This window comes from Panthera uncia, chromosome D1 (genome assembly GCF_023721935.1).
Source record: "Panthera uncia isolate 11264 chromosome D1, Puncia_PCG_1.0, whole genome shotgun sequence".
NCBI lineage: Eukaryota > Metazoa > Chordata > Mammalia > Carnivora > Felidae > Panthera > Panthera uncia.
In genome coordinates, this window is record NC_064808.1 from 97,073,250 (window position 1) to 97,089,478 (window position 16,229).

Sequence of the window (16,229 nt, forward strand, 5' to 3'; positions counted from 1 at the left end):
GCGCACACAAGAAAGTGTCTGGACTCAATGGCTGTCTATCCTTTGGCCTGCCATCCTTGCCCATTTTCTCCAGTCCTCCTCCGCTCCCCATCTCTCTCATCTGCTCTCTCTTAAAACAGTGGGACGGGAAGAAAAGCAGGGGGCAGTTGAAGCACAAAAGGGCTTGGAGTTGAATTGTAAGCATTCCTGTTTCAGTTTGTAAATAAGTTGCCTACTCTTTCTTTTGAATAAGCCACCTTAATGATAATGACGTCACTTTGTCTAAGTTTTCAAGTCAGTATGTCTCTAGTGGTCATAAATGTGTTTGTCCTAAGAAGTAAAAATAACATGAAAATTCTGGGTCCGGGTGAGTGGGCTTACGTGTAGTTACGGGTTCTGATGCAGTCTTAACACCAGTCGCTACCCAGTATTGTTTTTGTTCTTAAAGGAACAGGTGTGCTTGCTTCACTCAGCATGGGTTATGAAAGGAACAGTGTTGGTTTTGCTGACATAAACCCATCATGTTTACTTGTAGTCAGCCAGATATCTTTCGCGTTCCAACTCATCCGTATCTCCCTTTCATTGTGATTTGTTTTAAGTTCAAGTGACTGGTTGTATAATTTCTTTTCTATTTTATTATTTTTTAATTTAAATCCAAGTTAGTTAACACATGGTTGTGTAATTTCTAAGAGTCCTCTTTTCTTTAAAAAAAAATTTTTTTTTAATTTAATGTGTGTTTATTTTGAGAAAGAGAGAGAGAGAGAGCATGAGCAGAGGAGGGGCAGAGAGAGAGGGAGACACGGAATCCGAAGCAGGTTCCAGGCTCCGAGCTGTCAGCACAGACCCCGACGTGGGGCCCGAACCCACGCGCCGTGAGATCATGACCTGAGCTGGAGTCAGACGCTTAACAGACTGAGCCACGCAGGCGCCCCTCTCAGGATCCTCTTTTCACATTTGATTCTCAAATTTCATGATCCAGAGCCTTTATTCAGTGACTAGAAGCTGGTATGTTCAGGGCTGAGATAACATGAGCTATTTGTCTTTGCAGATTTCGGCTTCAGTAACCTGTTCACTCCCGGGCAGCTGCTGAAGACCTGGTGTGGAAGCCCTCCCTATGCCGCGCCCGAACTCTTTGAAGGAAAGGAATATGATGGTCCCAAAGTGGACATCTGGGTATGTACTGTCTTCTCTTAGACCCCATGGTGGTCCTCACCCTCGCTTGCTAACAGCTGTCTTCCCCCCGGGTGACCCCTAATGCCACATGCGAATTGAGATCTTGACCCGTATTCTTTGAATTCCCGGTTCTTGGTGCAGAGTCTTTCCTCCAGCTCTTGTGTGGTGGACCCAGCCACAGAAAAAAGCTCTGCCTTTTGCATCTGCAAAAAAAAAAGCCCAAGAGCAAGCTCGGATGGGTGCCCTCGCTAGGAACAGACATTTTCTCTGTTGGTGCCACTTGCCTTCTCCCCAGAGGTTGAGTACCGAGAGAAATTCTCGTTGTGTTACCCCAAATTAATGTCTGGAAGCGAGGAAGACCATTAGCTATCCTGAAGATGATTGGCCTGGCCAATGCCCGTATTATTTCTCACACAGACGGGGGGAAAAGGTGGCTCCATCATCTTGTGCACGACTCGCCGTCATCCTCACACACGTGCTGTAATGGCCTCTTCCGTCTCCTCTGATGCGATTAACTGTGTGTCCTCTCTGTTTGGGATGCAGAGCCTTGGAGTCGTCCTGTATGTGCTTGTGTGCGGTGCCCTGCCGTTTGATGGGAGCACACTGCAGAATCTGCGGGCCCGGGTGTTGAGTGGAAAGTTCCGCATCCCATTTTTTATGTCCACAGGTAAGGGAGTGAGCAGCACACAGCAGTGACTGGGTTCACGGAAAGTTACACGAGCTGAGTTACGCAGGAATTGAGGGATAGACTACACATGGCCCGTCCGGCAACCTTTCTTCGCTCCAGTTGGCTGAACTGGCGTCTCCAGAAGCGAGGTTCTCTAACAACACAGTGTATAGACTGTGGCATCAGAGGGCCCTGCCCGAGTTGGCCTGAGTTTGGCTCCGGGCTCCGCATGTAGCTGCTAGTGTTGTGTGGCCGATTGCTAAATCCGTCTGAGTTTTGGTTTCCTCATGTGTACGTGGCTGGCAGGTTCGTGAGGGCGTTACTACGAAGACTAAGTTAAGTGACTTATGGAAAGAGTCAGTGGGCCCATCACATAGTTGCGAGGCAGTAAATACTCCCGTTTCACCCCTGTCCTTTTCTCCCCCTCTCCCACCCTTTTTCAGGATATTTCCATTTCCTGGGGCCCCATAGAGATGTGGCAGTAAGGGACAAGGATAGAGCAGGCTTTTCGTTTCGGCCTTGCTGCTGCTGCATTTCCTACTCGCGTGACAGTTATCCACCAGACTCAAATAAAAAAGTATTTTTTAAATGAGTGGGCAGTAGGGTAAGTAGTTTTTGGAAAGATGTAACACTTTGCAAACAGACACCACACACCCAGAATGTGCAGTGTTTTATCACCATTTATATGCACATGAAAACAGTTTAGAAACAGTGCAGTCAACAACCTAGTTCGTTTTACTTCGTCATGTTTTCACTATAAGCAACAGCATACAGAGTGGATGGCCCGTGGTTGGTGACGCAGTAGAAGCACATGGGAATTGCATTTTTGAATAAACAGGAAACTTTTTCTAGATTTCACTTTAAGTCTCCTTAGAATTAATGGCCTAATATTCTGTCTGATAATGAGAAGTGCTGTGAGAAAAGGAAAATAGAGAAGGCTCAGGGCTGGTGGGGAGGGGAGGTTATTTGAAAAGGTACACCCAGGGGGCCCCGTCACTGAGAAAGTGACATTTCAGCACAGACTTAAAGAAGGTGAGGGAGTGAGCTCTGCGGTCTGAAGTTGAGCTTTCCAGCTGGGGGAGCAGCCCGGAGGCCGCTGGTGCAGAGGCTGCCCGGAGGGAGCATGCTGGTGTTTATGGAGCGGAGAGGGGTGGGGGGTCTGTGCTTGGAAGGAGTGACAGGGACAAGAGAGAGATGAGATCAGAGAGGCAAGGGGAGCTTACTTTGAGGGCCCAGTCACTTAGTGCAAAGACCTGAGTTTTTACTTAGAGTAAAATGCAGAGAATCAAAGCGTTTTAACAGCGGACTGATCTGATCTGATCTGACTTGTGTTTTTCCTAACTTTGATTATCAACATTTTCAAACACAAAAAAATGTCAAAAGCTTTTGAGTGTGATATTGTTTTAAGAAAATCACTTTGACCGCTCTGCCTGGTTAAAAGGCTTAGGGGCTGAAGGCGGGAGACTTTTGCAATAATCCAAATGGGAGACACTGGCAGCTAGTTCCCAGACAGGGTGTGGAGGTGGAGATGGTAAGAAGCGGTCAGATTCAGGAGACAGTGCATCTTGTGGCAGGCACCAGCCAGAGCATTTTACAAACATTGACTCATTTCATTATTATACCAACGAGATACGTAAGACTATCACCTCCATTTTACAAGTGATAAAATGGAAGCCAGGACACGTTTAGCAGTTTTGCAAAGATAACCCAGCTGCGAAGTGGTTGGACTAGAATTTGAACCTAGGCAAGTCCAGTTCCAACAACACTTGTGTCGGATTTGACGTGAGGGAAAGAATAATTAAAGGTAACTCCAGGGGTTTTGGCTTGAGCAGCTGCCAAGGATGGATTTCCTGCCAACAGAGGTGAGGATGGCTAGGGAAGAATACTTACTGTTTGGAGAAATGTTTTAGAGGAGGTCTTTTGAGATGCCTGTTACCCACCTAGGCTGAGATACTGTGTAAGCTGTTGGGATATAAGGCTGCAGGTTAGTTGAGAGTCACGGGCTAGGGATGTCCATTTGGGAACCATCAGTGTAGAGATAACATTCAGAGCTAGAGATGAGATCGCTTTATAGGCAGTGATTGTAGGGAAGAGGCCCAGGGATTGATCTCTGGAACGCACTAACAGAGATCAGGAAGACGAAGGATTGGCACAGGGATCGCTAGTGGAGGCAAGCCAGAGGGTCCGCGGTCCTGGAAAAGAAGTAAGGAAATGTTTCAGGGAGGAGAGAGTGAAGAATTGTGTGGGGTGCTGCTGACAGGTCAGAACAGATGAGTGAGAGCTCATTGGATTTAGGAATGCGGAGCTTAATCGATGACCTCGACATACAGTGTTGGCGGAGGGACAGGAGCAAGAACTGAATTCATGTGGCTACAACAGAAAAGGAGTGGGAGGGAAATAGCAAGAAGAAACGGACACAGCCATTCCCAATTTTACTATAAAAGGAAGCAGGGACGAGGTCCAGTGGATGGCTCTGGCCGGCCACCAGTGATCATGCCGTCATCCACTGGATGTCCTCCGTCTTTATCTTAATGACTGGCCAGCAGTAGTTAGCACTTAACCCCTCCTCGCTTTCTTTCTTTTTTACACGTAAACTGTATTATGTTCGCATAGTATTAGGTTCACGGCAGAAGTGAACACAAAGCGTAGCCAGTTGCCATCTACCCTCGTCCCCTCACACTCACGGCCTTCCCCACCTTCAGCGTCTACACCGGAGAAGAGTATCTGTTACAGTCCATCAGCCTGCATTGACACTACACCAGATGATCCTCCCAAATCCATAGTTTACATTAGGGCTCACCCTTGGTTTACGTCCTGTAAATTGGGACAAATACGTGGTGACGTGTATCTACCGTTGTGCTGTCATACAGAGCAGTTCCACTGCCCTAAAGCTCCCCGGTGCCTGTTTACCCCTCCCCCCAACCTCTGGTAGCCACTGATCATTTTACTGTCTCCATCGTTAACTTGAGCCTTTTCTAGAATGTCATGCATAGTAGTTGGAATCCCCAGTACTATGTATGTAAGGTTCCTCTCTGTCTTTTCATGGCCCGATCGCTCATTTCTTTTTAATGCCGAATAACATTCCGTCGTGTGGCTATACCCCAGTTTATCTGTTTACCCAGTGGACGACTTGGTCGCTTCCAAGTTTGGGCAGTTGTGAATAAAGCTGCTCTAGACATCTTGGGCAGGTTTTGGTGTGGACACAAGTTTTCAACCCTTTGGGCAAATACGAGGAAGTGTGATTGTGGATAAAATGGAAGAATATGTTTGGTTTTGTAAGAAACCGCCAAACTGTCTGTTAAGGCGGCTGCGCCCTTCTGCCTTCCTCCCAGCAATGAGCGAGAGTTCCTGTTGCTGTACATCCTCCCCAGCAGTTTGTGTTGTCAGGGCTTGAGGTTTTGACAGGCTCATAGATAGATGAGTAGTGGTTTCTCATTATTTTAATTTGCAATTCCCTCATGATGTATGATGAGGAGCACCTTTTCATATGGGTGTCTGCCATCAGTCTGTCTTCTTTGGTGACTTGTCTGTCCAAGTGTTTTGCCCATTTTTAAATCAGGTTGTGTATTTTCTTATAGGTGAGTCACTCCTTACTTTGTCAAACACTTTTTTCTCCCTGCCTCTCGGATGCCATGCCCTCCAGTGTTCCTCCTGTCTCTCTGGATGCATCTTCTTTGTCATCTCCCCCAGTTTTCTCTTTCTCTGTTCATCCTTTCAGGCTTTCTTCTTTTTCACCATCATTCTGAGCCATCTTATTTACCGCCATGGCTTCGGTGATGACCATGACTCTCAGTCCCCAGTTAATGTTCCATGAACTCTCTGGCCCAGACCTCTCCTTTGGGACGAAGGGTGACCTAACCAGCCTGTAGCCACTGATCAACTTCACTTTTATGTCTTGAATTCACATCAATAGAAACATTTTCAAAACCGACCTTAAGTCTCCCCCTCCCTATCCCTCGTTCCCTATCTCAGTGAATGGCATCACCATCTGAAGAAGGCAGGAACCAGCCTCATTCCCCCTCCTCTCTCACCATTGCCACAGCTGATCAGTTACCAGATCCTGTCCATTCAACCCTCCATACCTATCTTCTGCAGTGGCTCTTGCCTAGATTAAAAAATAGCCAACTAGGGGCGCCTGGGTGGCTCAGTCGGTTGAGCGTCCGACTTCAGCCCAGGTCGTGATCTCGCAGTCCGTGAGTTCGAGCCCCGCGTCGGACTCTGTGCTGACAGCTCGGAGCCCGGAGCCTGTTTCAGATTCTGTGTCTCCCTCTCTCTCTGACCCTCCCCTGTTCATGCTCTGTCTCTCTCTGTCTCAAAAATAAATAAACATTAAAAAAAATTAAAAAAAAAATAGCCAACTAAATGGATTTCTGGCTCCAGTCTCGCCCCTTCCTAATACTGCTACAGGAGCACATGTATAGAAACAAGCAGTGAACATATACACGTACACAAGTCTGATCAATCCATTTTCCAGCTTAAACTTTCCAGTGGCTTGCCTCTAGGCTAAAGTTCACTGGTTAATGTGGCACGAGCATTGACTTTCAAACACTTTGACCATGACTATAGTAAATAATGTGTTATACTCTGACCTGGAACACACAGATATCCATACTACTGAACAGAGGTGGTTGTTTTTTTTAAAAAAAAAAAAAAACAACACATGCCCTTACTATGATGTGCAGTGCACCCCAGTATATTTTACATTAAAAAATGCCGATTATAACTTCCTAGATTGATCTCGTGACTGCTATTTGAAAAATAGTGGCCTAGAAATACCTTATGACCCAGTGCCTGCCTGTCTTTTCGACCCCAACTTCCTTTCTATACCTAATCAGCCCGACTTCCTTCTAGTTCCCAGGACAAATGATGTGCTTTAGAACAGTTCCCTCTGCCCGGAATGCTTCCTCCTCCCCTAGCCCGACTCCACCCACTCCTCTGTTCTAGAATAAGAAATTAGATGTGCTAGAAAAAGAAATGAGGTAATTTCTACCAGTCTTCGGATCTGGGCTTTTTTTTTTTTTTTTTTTCTTTTATCATGGGACTTACTAAACTTTATTGTAATTACTTCTTTCATTGCACATCTTCCACACCAGACCAAGCTTAGAGAAAATAAAGATGAAGTGTGTTTTTTTCACAGTTGTCTACATCCTCCCATAGTATCTGGCATGTAACAGGACTTAGGAAATAGGAAATAGGAAATAGAGTCCTGTTTAAAATCCTCCCCTGGCCTGCATTTGCACTTAGAATAAAGTTCAAAAAGCCATTATCATGATGGCCAACGAGGTACAGCCATGATTGGCCCTCCTCTTTAATCTTATTTCCTGCTACTGGTCACCATGGGTTCTGAGTGCCAGTCACTGAGGCATCCTTGCTGTTTGTCACACTCGCCAAGCACGAACATCCCCGTTCCTTCAAATATTCACACAGGCTTGCTTCCTCATTTCACATGAGGGTTCTGCTTAAAAGTCCCCTCTGAGAGGTGCTTTTTGACTACCCCTCATCATTCTCTTTCCAGAACTCTTCTTCATTTTTTTTTTTAAATTCATTTTTTGATAGAGACAGAGCGTGCGTGGGGGAGGGGCAGAGAGAGAGGGAGACACAGAATCCAAAGCAGGCTCCAGGCTCTGCGCTCTCCGCACAGAGCCCGACACGGGGCTCGAACGCACGGACCGTGAGATCACGACCTGAGCCGAAGTCGGACGCCCAACCGACTGAGCCCCCCAGGCGCCCCTCTGCTTCATTTTTTTTTTTTTACACGGCAAGGACCACTGCCTGACCTCACTTGTTCATTGTGTCCCTATCCCCACTGCCTCTTGACTGCAATAAAATTTTGTTCACTGCTGTATTCCTAGGGCTTAGGACAACGCCTGGGTCCTAGTAGGCACTCAGTAAATATTTGTTAAATGAATGGATGCCTACCTAGGTTCGTTAAAATGCTAACTATCACAACACCTCCAACATGTACACTTGTATTCAAATAATAATAATAGCAGTAATAGTGATTTACATTTCTTTAGGGCTTTTGAGTTTACAAAATATTTCTTATACTTGATCTGATTTGGGCTATATAACTTTGCTCTGGAATTGGCATCGATACGTACTATTTCAGCATTTTGCCAGTGAGGTTTGAAGGCGGGGCTTGACCTGCCTGGAGTCACACAGGTAGTAAATGACTAACTTGGTCCTGTATTCGGTATTCGTTTGACCGCGCCACACCGTTGCAAAGAAAGGGCGAGGTAAACACACCGCTTCCTCTGCTCTTCCAATGTCCCCGGTATTTCCTGCGAGCAGCTTGGATTCTCTCTGCCCTCTGCCCCCACCCCTTTGCGCCAGAGCAGAAGATTTTTACTCCAGCCTCACCGGAGCTGGCTTCGGATAGTGGAGCTGGTAAAACTGACCGTGCTGTCAACCACATTGTCTATCGGTGCTTAGAAATAAACTGTAGAGTATTTTAAGGACGTAGAAAGAACTAATATTTGTAATATAGGTTAACATGAAAGTGTAAAGGCTCAGAGAATGTCAACATTATTATCCTAAAGGTGGCCACTTTTTAATTCTGAACAAGTAATTCCCTAAGTAGGAGTAAACATTTTCATACAATTAAATACAGAAAAGGAAAAACAACCCAGCCTAGGAAATGAGGAGACAATTGCTGTGTTACCAGGATGAGCTCTCCTGCCCTCAGGGACGTACATGTGCTTGGCCTTGCCTAATAGCATGGGCCTGAATCCCACGGCCCAGCAGACAACGCTGTCAAAAGGACAAGGCGTAGGAGAAAATGAACTCATAGGCCGTTTAGTCTTTTCGTAGCTGAGACACGATAGTGCCGTAAAATTTCAAGATCACCTGAAGGAAGCCCAGCGTCTGTTCCCGAGCCCCGTTTCTGCTTACACCCCTAGGTTCAGGGTGCAGGGACACCTCACCACAGAGCCGGAGTTAACTCTTTGTCTAAGGCTGGAGCCAGCTACTTTCCAGCCTGTCAGCTTGGCTCTTACCGTGCCACAGAAGATACCGTGGTCGAGGAAGGTCCTAGAGAGCCAGATCCTTTCTTTTCTCAGGCTGTTGTCATAGGCTTGAGCTGAGTCGATCCACTTTTCTGCCTGAAGGATTTGGACGCTCCGGCAGAGCCGCGATTGGTTTCTAAATTAGCACTCGGGAGGCCAAGTGGGTAAGGCCGCACCATCTAGCTTCTTCTAGCTAAGTCGAATTCCAGAATATCTGCAGCTGTGTGGTGTCCGTGCTCTACAGATGGACACAGTTAGTTCAGGAATTCTAAGCATCTCTTTATTGTCAGTAATGTGTGGAATGAAGTGTCCTCACAATTAGTGGATATTTCTATGCCTGGTCTTATATGTTGGATACAGGCTTCCTTCCGTGGTCATCCCAAGATCCACTGAAGACGTGCTTCCAAGTTGGAGCATAGCCGTATAAATTTAAAAGAGGGTTTATTTGAGGCTGAACAATTTTGTACCACCTCGTTTTACAATTATATGTGTGCCCTTTTCCCCTCTCCCCTAGAATATAAGCTTCTTTATATCAGAACGGTGTTCCACACGTCATCATCTCCCATAAAACCTGTCAGCACCTGGTAGTGTATAAACATTCAGTAAATATTTCCTAGTGAAAAACCGAATGATCACCACTTACCAGTAGAATCTTACAGCAGACTCTTGGGTTTTATTATTAAACAGATAGGTAATTCACTGATGATCCAAATCATTCACTGGTCTTACGCGCTTTTGTTATATAGGTTATTACGTGAATGACCAAGGCAAGCGACTTCTACTTTTAAAAATGTTTTGATCTATTACAGGGTTGGCTTCCTATGTCTCAAGTGAAATAAGGTTAGTCTAGACCAGTGTTTTTGGATTAAAGTTTTCAGAGCTTCCTGGAGAGTGGTCAGGGAAAAACCTTGAGCCGAAATTATGGAAGGATTAAAAGTTGAAACTTGCGGCTTCTCGAGCTGTCGCAGAAGATGAGCCGTTGCCCGGCCACATGTGTTGGCAGCTTCTCTGACACTCCCTCCCAACTGAGGGAAAGCCAGCAACTTAAATATCTCGAGCACCAAACTCATTAAGTGCCAGTATATTTTTTTAAACCATCAGAGGCCTACTTCCTAAAGCCTAGTTTGTCTTATTCACCAGTCATGCTACCTGCTAGCACATATTGTAAGATCAGTCATTTATTTAACTGAAGGAAAATTAATTTGCAGTGGAAAACCTGCCGTGACAGCAAGCGCAGAGAGATCTCTTGCGGACAATATTTTTGAGTCCTTATTGATTAGACTTCATTGTGCCGTAATTAATTGTAATACTGCATAAGCATTTTATCACTGGGAACACAAGACCCAGGCTTACATAATGCTTCTGATGGAGACTGTATTGTACAGCCCCTGCCAAAAAGCTTGCACTTCAACGCAGCAGCTCTGCCCTGATTGGCTCCCTCATCAACATCCGCACAGCATCGTGCTTGGCTAAAAGCACTTTGCTTAGAGGGACGGGGCCAGGAGATTAAAGTCGCTCACCCGCCAGTCTCCATATCCGAAGGGGCTCAGCATCCTCAAGGCGGCTCTCATACATTTTGGGGTATACTCCACTGCCAGTGAGAACATCCGTGTGGCGCTTTCGTGTTCGTGAAAGCAGAAATCACAAATGGTGTCAGGGAGGAGGCTGGATCTACTCCAGAGTTAAGCAGGCGTCCCCTAATTTTACCTATCATAATGGGAAACCATGGGTAAAGACTGGTGCTGCCTTACTTATTATTCTCACTTTCAAGCAAACCGTCTCCGAGCTTATGTCTACCCCTTGGAGGAAAGTAGAGAAAGGGAGGAAGTTCTAAGTGGAAGGACTCCAGAGGTTTAGGTGATACCTAACATTCATTGAACGCTTTCTTTGGACCAGGCGCTGTTGCATTAACTCATTTTATGTTCAGAACTACCCCCGTGAAGTAGGCTGACTACTGTCATTTGATAAGCAGGAAAATTGAAGCATGGTGAGGTTGAGTAACATACCCCAAATCACACAGCTGGTAAGCGGCAGAGCCGAGATTTGAACACTCGCAGTCTGGCTTCAGAAACCACCTGACTGTCTTTGATGGTATTTGAATTCCCAAGAAGTACGCATCTGCCGAGTTATTCCAGGTGTCAAGAGAGTCCTGGGACGGATACCTTTGTCCATGTACATCTGGATTATGTATTGAAAAAAGAGTTAGTATAATGTACTCTACATTGAACTCTGGAGTAAAACTAAGGCAGAATTTTGTTCTTCTCTAAGGATTGACGTTAGTACTCAAAAACCTATTTGAATAATGCTATGACAGTACAAGCAACAAAAACTTTTTCTACCGTGAACCTCAAACAGGACAGCCTCTAGTGAGACCCTCTAGCCGGCGGGGTGTCTCCCAGGTCGGGGCCGGAGATGATTGTCGGCCTCTCCAGCCTGTAAGCCAAAACCCCCTGATCTCTGAAGCTTCATTCTGCAGCATCCCAGCCACCTAGGAAAACTAGCACCCAGGGAAAGTTCAAGAAAGAGGTGGTGGTTTTCTAATAAATGGAGATACATGGGCCACCCACTTGTTTTCCCATCAGTCTGGAAAAACTGCTGATACCAAAGAGAAAAGTTTCTCCTCCTAAGCTTATTCATTCCCTCCAAGAAGATTTTCTGACCGGCCCCATCTCTATTTGCTCACTTGTGCCAGGCTACCTTCCTTGGGCCTCTGTGTTCAGCCACAGAACGTGTCTCACAGGGTTTAGTTATAAGGAACTTAACATTTATTCCAGAACATTCTGATAACAATTTGCAGAAACTGGTGGTGCTGGGATCTGTATTCAGATCCAGCACTCTCCATTTTCTTGTCTGACCTCATACTGTTGGACTGTTCTCCTAGGAATTTTACTGAATACTTCAGTCCTGGGACTCCCAGTTTTCTTTCCCCAAAAGAATGGAAAGCAAATGATTTCAAAACAAGACATTTTTTTTTTCCTCAATGCCATTCTAACACAAGAGGAGCTGATCTCAATGCTTGTTTTTTATGAGTCATCTAATTACAGCCAACACTGTTGTAGATTGGGTTCCATTACAGTTAATTTCAAGAACACGTATTTTCTTTGGTTATGTAAAACTGTGGTATTGCCTATTTCTTTAAATAAACCCCCTTAACTAATTTTCAGGTTGGGGATGTTTATATATTTCTGTTGTGACGGTAATGTTTCACAGTTGAATTTGTGGAATAAAAAGCCTTCCGATCCCTACAGCACCATTGTTCCAGCAATAGGCAGTATAACAAAATTTCACGGCAACAACACCAAAAACATGGGTTTTGCATGATTGTGTTTAACATTTATGCAGTCTCTGAATGCATCTATAGGGTAGCATATTCAGTGTATTTACACATAGAAATAAATGTCTTATTTCAAGACCATTTGTCTACTGTGTTTAGATTTTAAAATAGTCACCATATAAAGTAGGTTTGACCTTAGCTGACAGCTGACAAGGACAGGGTTTCCTTGGGTGTATTTAAAAAATGTCACTTCTAGGTCTTTGTCTTTGGGCAGAGCGAGGGTCCCTAACTCAGGCCAGCTTCTTAACCAAAAGAAGATGTCTTGGCAAAAACACCTCTGATTTCTTTTTGATTTACTCTTTAGTTATTTCTATAGGCTCATAATGTTATAAGACAGACACACTATTTTCGCTGTGATTAAGACAGGACTAGGACATGATGACAGACTCTATTTTCTTTTCATTATGAAGAACCGTATGTTTTGTGCATGGTTTTCCTTTTGGGGAAAGGCAGATAGCATTAAAGAGGAGCTTGTGAGGCACAAACATGTGTCAGTCCAGAATATGTACAGTAAGGACTCTGGTCAAAGCCATATGGCTCCATCCAGAGACTGTCCTTGTGGACCATTCATCTGTCTTGTCCAATTTGTCTGCTATCATAGTATCTTTTCTCCCCCAGACTGGTACCCAAGCTAGGCAAGGCAAATGGCTAACAGAATCTGACAGTATATGACATAGTGTCCTTCTTCCAAAAAGCGTTAAGACTTTCGTGCCATTTAATTAAAAAAAAAAAAAAATTACAAGGTTATTCATTTTCCAGGCAGCAGACGTCTTAGAGACTTTAGTAGCCAATTTATTTGTGTTTCCGTTCCGGATTTTGAGATTTGAGAAAAATAGAGCCCTCTTTGCAATTGGAATTGTGCTGGGGAATTAAACATTTTATTAAGTTTGTTACAATTATTGAAGATAAAGAACTCTCGGGCTGAGTGCTTTGGAATTACCTTTGAACACACCTGGTCTCGACCAGAATGTCCTCACGTGAGATGCCTTCTCGTGTCCCCTTCCTCCAAGCACCTGGAAGAAACAGGAATTTCCCGAGTAATTGCTTCTTCCTTGCATTCTTCCCATGCCTCCTGGCACACAGATGTCTTCTGTTCCCCTGGCTCAAAGCAGTTTTATGTGGTCAGAAAGAATCTATGACTCAATTTCTTTCAGACCACTCCTCTGCCCTCAGAGCTGAAAGTGATCGCCTTGCCCTGTCCCATACTTTGGCATCACATGAAGGGCTTTGGCGATGGTCGGCATTCCCTCCATCTGTAGGATCGGCCTGAAGATTCTGATGATTCAGTTCCGCAGATCCCTGCCCACCCCTTCTCCTTGTCTGTGGCGCCTGGGTTGAGGAACCCTATTGTTTCTGGCTTTCCAGCAGGCTCCATCAGCACCAGCAACAAGAGTGTGTACACGGAGTTTGCTCTTGGCTGGAGCAGTGAAATCATCACCATCCAACTCGCCATTCTCCCTCGATGTTGTTTGCCAGTTAGTTTGTAGCCTCCTGACCATGAATGTTTTATGAACTTGGCTTGTAGGTGCCTCTATCATGATGGAACCCGTGGTGATTACATGGCATTTGATTATCAGAAAAGGAAAATTGATTTGCTTTGCTTTTTTTAAGGACATGCTAGCTACTAGGTAGAACATCAAGCATCAATTTATTTTAGGTGCTATATGGGTTACAAACTCTGGCCTTGGAGTAAGACTGACCAGAATTTGTATCCTGGCTTTGCCTGTTATATTCAGGTCAAGTTTCTTAACTTCTGTGATTTTTAATTTCTTTATCTGTAAATGGATATGATGGTAATAGGCGTTTGTGAATTAAATGCTTAATTAACTTCAAGTGTTTCTTACTCTGCCTAGCCTCTAAGTGCTCAGTAAATGTTAGTAATTATTATTAAATCGTATTTTTGAAGGAATTGGTCTATTAATCTTGCATTCTCTCTCTCCCTATGGTGGTTTTGACTCTTTTCTCTCACCCTCACCCTGTTAACGTGCAAAAGATACAGTGTTAATTCTTGCAGGCACATCCACAGGGTTTATGGAGAAGACTTAGCTGCTAGGTGTTGTTTTATTTCATTGCAACAGAACCTCGATGCTGAGGCCCCGCCTGCACGCAGATGTCTACTCGAGTGCCCGTCTGATTCACAGGTTATATTCTCAGAGAACATCAGTGAGTTAGGGACCCCGTAACTCAACTTTGTGTGAGACAAAGGACCCTAAAGCTGCAGGGAAAAGCCCTGGAAACCGTCTGAGCTAGGCTTTTGCCCCCAAACACTGCCACATCTCAGTCTGCTACAAAATGACAGTTGTCTGCTCTTTGTGGTGTGAAGCGTGGAGAAGGCCCGTTCTGTTGCGATTTCTCAGAATCCGATGAGGAAGGTTGTTTGAAGGAGCGGTGGCCGGCTCGTCTAGCGTCTCGTAGTCCAGTCCCGTGTCGGCATTCTGGGGGGCGTGTTCCGTGTCGGGTGTGGTAGGCGCTGTGGCCGCACAGCTCAGGCAGACCCTGGCTCTGTCCTCGCATCATGCTGGGAGCCCTTCTGATGACATCTCAGGTGCCGGCCTCTGATTAAACGTGTCTGGTGATAATGATGCTATTTCACAGGACGCGGATCATTCCCTTTTCACAGTTACATGGTTTTCAGGCCTGGAGGGGGACTGAGGAGTTCATCCTACCTGGTTGCTTCTGGACTTAACTTTGCAAGCGAACTCCTACTCAGAACACTAACCTGAACGGTGGATATAACATCAGCCGTACTGCACGTGTGGCCCTGCTCACCTGACGGCCCTTCTCGCTCCCCTGAGAGGCCCCCTCCTCAGATCCCTAAGACCCTGGCCCAGGAGTTTGGATCAAGTCTCACAATTAGAAAGATGTGTCCCAAAGTGAACTTGCTACTTCCTGATTATCTCGATCCAGCCCCCTGGAGCAGCATGGTGTCAATCCACTTTGTTTTCTTTATAAAAGCCCTTCCCATACTTGAGGGACACCCTGTACACCCCTGGCTGCTGCACACACACCTTCTCTTCTCCAGGGTAGATCAACCCCGTAGCCTTTCACCTGTCTTCAGGGGCCATGTTCTCAGACTTTGAGTCCAGAAATTGAGTTTTCATTTCTTCTCCTGGCCTCGAAATTTCCTTTAACTCTCTTTGGTGAATTTGACCTTGGTTTTTAATTCCCCTTCCTCATCCTTTACTTTAGCGCCCCCACCCCTCCACTCCCCAGGCCAAATACTTTCAACCCCTTAGAGAAAACTGTTTATTATCAAGTTTCAAAAAGAAGGAAGGTGTTCGAGACCCGGTCCTCTCAGATGGAATTGCGCTGGCAGTCTCCACTAATTCCCATTTGAGGACCCAGCCCATCCAGCAGCTCTCTCTCCAGAGAGTCATCCAGACACCCGTCAGTGCTGCAGGGTAGGGCCTGAGCGGAGCATCCCTGTTAGCGTTCTGTGGGCAGATCGAGTTTCAGGGCCCACGGCCATTCACACTGCCGGGGTCGGGGTCGGGGTCGGGGTCCTGCACGGGGCAGATTGAGCCGGCTGCAGGGACCCCTCACTGGGCTGGCGCACACCAGCACTAAGAAGCGCTTCGGTCTCCTTGCCTGTCCAAGGGAGGGATCCAGGGATGGGGCCGTTTTTAACATTAAACTAGAGCACTTTGGCAGCTGGAAAAGTTGATGTGTGTGCCCTCTGATCTGAGGCCCTGTCTTCTTTCCACTCATTTGAATCGACTGTCCCGTGGTTTATTGTGGAAGTAGGTTTGGGGCATTGATTGCCTTTGTCTTCACCCTCTGTCCATATTTTCTGTAGAATGGTGTGTTCAAATCTAGCTTGAATTGAATTTCACGAGCTATGTAGGAAGTAGGAGTTGATGATAATATCTGGCTTTCTGCATTTTGTCATGTTTTACCATCTGTGCAACACATGGAAAGTGAGATTTCTGTTCCTTTGCACGCTGGATATTCTGGAGGGCACACGTGATAAAAACTCTGGTCTCTTAGGTATTTTCACTGTCACCAAGAAGCCTTAACCTGGGACCCGTAGACTTCAGAGAAACCCGTGGCATGATTTGGGGGCTCCTTGAAC

At 45.7% G+C, this 16,229-nt stretch overlaps 1 protein-coding gene across 6 annotated transcripts in view; it reads left to right on the forward strand.

Moving 5' to 3' along the window:
• The window catches only part of SIK3 (SIK family kinase 3), a 217,436-nt gene that overhangs the window by 167,047 nt on the left and 34,160 nt on the right, over window positions 1-16,229 (forward strand). For all 6 annotated transcript variants that reach the window (XM_049621030.1, XM_049621050.1, XM_049621039.1 and 3 more), the window contains 2 exons: window positions 1,028-1,152; window positions 1,696-1,819. In XM_049621030.1, the coding sequence (XP_049476987.1) occupies window positions 1,028-1,152; window positions 1,696-1,819 (249 nt within the window). The remainder of the gene's footprint in view (window positions 1-1,027; window positions 1,153-1,695; window positions 1,820-16,229) is intronic.